At 41.5% G+C, this 6,000-nt stretch overlaps 1 protein-coding gene across 1 annotated transcript in view; it reads left to right on the top strand.

The window, feature by feature from the left end:
- The first annotated feature begins 964 nt into the window (after positions 1–964).
- Positions 965–6,000, top strand: part of LOC126474507 (neuropeptide Y receptor type 2-like) — a 235,576-nt gene continuing 230,540 nt past the window's right edge. Inside the window, exon 1 of the mRNA XM_050101978.1 lies at positions 965–1,233. Coding sequence (XP_049957935.1) covers positions 965–1,233 — 269 coding nt within the window. The remainder of the gene's footprint in view (positions 1,234–6,000) is intronic.

The raw sequence follows: 6,000 nt of genomic DNA, 5'->3' as shown, positions 1-6,000 counted from the left end.
TGTAACCAAAATCACTGATAAGATTTTAAGCAAATGATTTTTATTCAGCTGCTATTAGTTATGAGTGGCGGTTGCATAAATCTCACCACCAGATCACCTTCACTAGTGTCCAAGTGGCCAAATAACATCCAAGAGGTTTGTGTGTTTTCTAAAATATCATGCCTACTCAGGGAAACCGCTCTGCAGGGCAAGTAAAAACCGACACCTGGTTCCTTTGCAGGAGCCAATTCATACTGTCGTGTAACATCTAGAACTCCAAACCTCTTGTGTTCCCAGCTGACTCGCTCCGCACACCACAGGCTCACTTCACGGCTTTTGTCCCCACCGATGGAGCCACTGGCGTACCTTCAAGGTCTTTCGGAGAAATATCGTCAACGAGGGACGAAATTAATTAAAGGTCAAGCACACACGGCTCAGTATTGTCGCATTGTATAAAATGAACAGTGCGCTGGGTTGTTTACAGATGATGGACGTGGGTCTTTGTCTGCTAATGATGGACATAACACGTTGTTTACAGGTAATGGATGTGGTAAAATTTTTGCAGATGGTGGATGCACCACACTCTTTGCATATGATGCACATGCAGCATTGTTTGCGGATAGTGAATGCACCATGTGCACGTTGTTTGGAGATGGTAGGCAGGCCACATAGTTTTGAGATAATGGACATGGCATGTTGTTTGCAGATGATCGGTGCGCCACATTGCTTGCAAATGGTGGATGCACCATATTGTTAGCAGATTGTGGAAGGGCCACGTTGTTTACAGATGAAGGATATGTGACAATGTTTGCAAATCGTGGATGCACCACGTTGTTTGCAGATGGGGGATTCACCACGTTGTTTACAGATGGTGGATCCACCATGTTGTTTGTAAATGGTGGATGCACCGCGTTGTTTGCAGATGGTAAATTCACCATGTTGTTTGTAGATGGTGGATTCACCACGTTGGTAGACGTGTCACGTGATGGACACGCCACGTCTTTTGCAGATGATGGACGTGCTGCGGCAGTCACGTGAGGCGCGCAACGTGCGCCCCGGCGCGGAGGCCGCGCTCATCGCCGCCTACTGCCTGCTAGCGGCGCTGGGGCTGGCCGCCAACGGCGCCGTCGCCTTTGTGGTGGCGCGGCGCGCGGCCATGCGCACGCCCCGGAACCTCTACATCGCCAACCTCACCGCCTCGGACTTCTCGCTCTGCCTCGTCTGCATGCCCTTCACTCTGGTCTCCATACTCAGGTAGGGCGGCTAATTCAAACAACTTTAAATAACTGTGGCATCGAAACGTACAGGGTTAATCTTGCCTGATGGCAAACTTCAACTATATTTATGTCAAAGATATGTACATAAGTGTCTTAATTGACCGTCAGTGTTCGTATTTAACATTAAAAGTGCATGTTGTTGTTGTTGTGGTCTTCAGTCCTGAGACTGGTTTGATGCAGCTCTCCATCCTACCCTATTCTGTGCAATCTTCTACATTTCCCAGTACTTACTGCAACCTACATCCTTCTGAATCTGCTTAGTGTATTCATCTCTTGGTCTCCCTCGACGATTTTTTCCCTCCACGCTGCCCTCCAAAGCTAAATTTGTGATCCCTTGATGCCTCAGAACATGTCCTACAAACTGGCCCCTTCTTCTTGTCTAGTTGTGACACAAACTCCTCTTCTCCCCAATTCTATCCAATACCTTGTCTTTAGTTATGTGATCTAGGCATCTAATCTTCAGCAGTCATCTGTAGCATCATATTTCGTAAGCTTCTATTCTCTTCTTGTCCAAATTATTTATTGTCCATGTTTCACTTCCATACATGGCTACACTCCATACAAATACTTTGAGAAACGACTTCCTGACACTTAAATCTATACTTGATGTTAACAAATTTCTCTTCTTCAGAAACGCTTTCCTTGCCATTGCCAGTCTACATTTTATATCTTCTCTACTTCGACCATCACCTGTCATTTGGCTCTAAAATTGCAAACCTCCTTTACTACTTTAAGTGTCTTATTTCCTAATCTAATTCCTTCAGCATCGCAGGACTTAATTCGACTACATTCCATTATCCTCGTTTTGCTTTTGTTGATGTTCATCTTATATCCTCCTTTCAAGACACTGTCCATTCCGTTCAACTGCTCTTCCAAGTCCTTTGCTGCCTCTGATAGAATTACAATGTCATCGGCGAACCAAGAAGTTTTTATTTCTTCTCCATGGATTTTAATACCTACTCCGAATTTTTCTTTTGTTTCCTTTACTGCTTGCTCAATATAGAGACTGAATAACATCGGGGAGAGGCTACAACCCTGTCGTACTATCTTCCCAACCACTGCTTCCCTTTCATACCGCTCGACTCTTATAACTGCCACCAGACATCTGTACAAATAGTAAAAAGCCTTTCGCTCCCTGTATTTTATTCCTGCCACCTTTTGAATTTGAAAGAGAGTATTCCAGTCAACATTGTCAAAAGCTTTCTCTACGTCTACAAATGCTAGAAACGTAGGCTTGCCTTTCCTTAATCATTCTTCTAAGATAAGTCGTAAGGTCAGTATTGCCTCACGTGTTCCAATATTTGTACGGAATCCAAACTGCTCTTCCCCGAGGGCGGCTTCTACCAGTTTTTCCATTCGTCTGTAAATGATTCGCGTTAGTATTTTGCAGCTGTGACTTATTAAACTCACAGTTCGGTAATTTTCACATCTGTCAACACCTGCTTTCTTTGGGATTGGAATTATTATATTCTTCTTGAAGTCTGAGGGTATTTCGCCCGTCTCGTATATCTTGCTCACCAGATGGTAGAGTATTGTCAGGACTGGCACTCCCAAGGCCGTCAGTAGTTCTAATGGAATGTTGTCTAGTCCCGGGGCCTTGTTTCGACTCAGGTCTTTCAGTGCTCTGTCAGACTCCACGCAGTATCGTATCTCTCATTTCATCTTCATCTACATCCGCCTCTATTTCTATAATATTGTCCTCAAGTACATCGCCCTTGTATAGACACACTATATACTCCTTCCACCTTTCTACTTTCCCCTATTTGCTTAGAACTGTGTTTCCATCTAAGCTCTTGATATTCATACAAGTGGCTCTCTTTTCTCCAAAGGTCTCTTTAATTTTCCTGTAGGCTGTATCTATCTTACCCCTAGTGAGATAAGCCTCTACATCCTTACATTTGTTCTCTAGCCATGCCTGATTAGCAATTTTGCACTTTCTGTCGATCTCATTTTTGAGGCGTTTGCATTCCTTTTTGCCAGCTTGATTTACTGCGTTTTTATATTTTTCCTTTTCATCAAATTCAGTATTTCTTCTGTTACCAAAGGATTTCTACTAGCCCTTGTCTCTTTACTTACTTGATCCTCTGCTGCCTTCACTACTTCATCCCTGAGAGCTACCCATTTGTCTTCTACTGTATTTATTTCCCCCATTCCTGTCAATTGTTCCCTTATGCTCCCCCTGAAACTCTGTACAACCTCTGGTTTAGTCAGTTTATCCAGGTCCTATCTCTTTAAATTCCCACATCTTTCGAATTTCTTCAGTTTTAACCTACAGTTCAGAGTCCACATCTGCCCCTGGAAATGTCCTGCAATTTAAAACCTGGTTCCTAAATCTCTGTCTTACCATTATATAATCTATTTGATACCTTGTAGTATCTCCAGGATTCTTCCATGTATACAACCTTCTTTAATGATTCTTGTTAGCTATGATTAAGTTATGCTCTGTGTAAAATTCTACCAGATGGCTTCCTCTTTCATTTCTTAGCCCCAATCCATATTCTCCTACTATGTTTCCTTCTTTCCCTTTTCCTTCTGTCGAATTCCAGTCACCCATGACTATTAAATTTTCGTCTCCCTTCACTACCTGAATAACTTCTTTCATCTCATCATACATTTCTTCAATTTCTTCATCATCTGAAGAGCTAGTTGGCATATAAACTACTGTAGTAGGCATGGGCTTCGTGTCTATCTTGGCCAAGATATTTCATCAATACTAATTGAATATTTCACAAAATGGCTTTGTATAAAGTTTCAACACGCAGGTGGTTCTGTCATATAATAAATTCATTAAAGTGCAGTATGAATTCAGGAGCAACTACAATAGACAGAAAAACATTCCAGTTGTCTTACAGAATCATACATGAAACATCAGTATACAGTTGTTTAACACGCCAGTTAACACCTGCAAGCACACTAGATCGCAATAGGCAATGAGCAGGTATGAGAAAAATGTAAAGTCTATTCTCTACGTTAATGAGACGAACGAGATAAAAGTTATTTGAACCCTCACAGATTGTCAGCCATTGTCTCATTAAAGAGCCCGGGATTCGGAACAAATAGCCAAATATGGAATTAGGTGGAAATCAAATCCCAACCCATGGAAAGTGAACCAACGAACGTTGCTTCATTTTATGAAAACTCAGGCTAGTTCTACGAAAGAACTAAAGAAAATGTTCACATGGCTTAAACTAAAGCAGAAGCAGGAAAAATTCAACTTACGTTATATCCTAAGTACAAAATAAGTTCGAAATAATCAGAACATATAATATTCATAAATTACCCATAAGCCTCAGTACCCAGTAGTAAGGAACTTGGCTACCCTGCCCTTGTAACTGTGGCAAAAACAGTTTTGTCAATGTAATTTAGCCACGTTGGAGATGGTAAGCTCTTTAAATAACATCGTGATTAGCTGAAACCTGAAACAACATAACACGCACAGTTACCTACAGCATAGTGGATAGCGCCAAATAAATGATAGTAGAGACAACACACTAAGGTGCTCACAAAAGAAGTCCAGCAAGCGCCGATTATTACGATCACTAATGTCAGTCTGCCCACGAATTCTAAAGGAACATCAAATTCAAGCAACGGGCTTCTCAGTTATGTTAGTTAGTAGGATAGAAAATCACACACGCGCTTAAAGTAACATTCAACTTTGGATAATGGTCACTGCATCTACTTGCCGTTGGAATGCCAACCTTCTGTTATCGGTGGTAAACTACTGCGTAATGCAGAAAAATTGTCGCAGTGGAGGGCACACTTGTCTCTTCCTGGGATTCAAAGGGAGCAGTTGACTAGCCAAACAGACAACAAGATTACACCACACTTTTACCTTCGTCTCGAAGCAGTACACACGTCACTTCTTCCATTCCGAGTATCTTCTTTTAATTGTCTCACATTCATTAGAAGGAACCCAATCTTGACCTGACGAAAATGAACTCTACAGAGTTTACTCTTAGCAAAAATTTAACTACTATGGTAAGTGGGTTGGGCATGTTTAGAATCAGAAACAATCCAACGAAACAAACTTACTCTACTCTCTTTCCTTGAGTTATGAAGTTCAGTACAAAAATAAATACCCCAACCCTTAATGAGGTTATATCTCGGTGCCTCCGGTCTCTGTGCTAAACGAATGTTATTCATTGACAATGGCCATGAAAGCGTGCAGACTTATATAAATATTATTAATCACCTTCCTCCAGTTTCTTTTAATCATGAGAGAATCTAATTCCTCACGGGAATTCTTACCGATGGACCAAACGTTAGATATCAGTGAGTTAATACGGTACATAAGCACTAATTTCGCAGGGATGGTCTTATGCACCTCATGCGTAGCAGACCGCAAAACAGAACAAATCCATGTGATGGATTTATCTGAGTTTTTCTGAGATTGGTTGCAATAAATTGTCAGCAAAAATTTATGGTTCTGGTTAACACATTCATGAATGTCGATGTGCGTCACCACCAGAAGAGAATTTCATTAGTTCTCTAGAAGCGAGGGTAGATGCATTATCGCTTACTAATGTCTTGGAGGGTCAAAGTAGCGAAATATTTTGTAAACTTACAGAATTGTCTAATTTGTAGGTAATTCATTAACTGAAACAAACCACAAAAACCAGTTCCAAGCATCCGCCACAACAGAGATACGCATACTACCACTCTTAGTGCGTGGAAGCAGGCTGAATAATCCACAAACAATTAGTCCATTACCTCTCTACCTGACTAGAGAGCAAGAAACCACGAC

This window comes from Schistocerca serialis, chromosome 4, assembly GCF_023864345.2.
Source record: "Schistocerca serialis cubense isolate TAMUIC-IGC-003099 chromosome 4, iqSchSeri2.2, whole genome shotgun sequence".
Lineage (NCBI taxonomy): Eukaryota > Metazoa > Arthropoda > Insecta > Orthoptera > Acrididae > Schistocerca > Schistocerca serialis.
The sequence above is the reverse complement of the archived record's forward strand: the minus strand, read 5'-3'. Positions and strand labels throughout refer to the sequence as shown.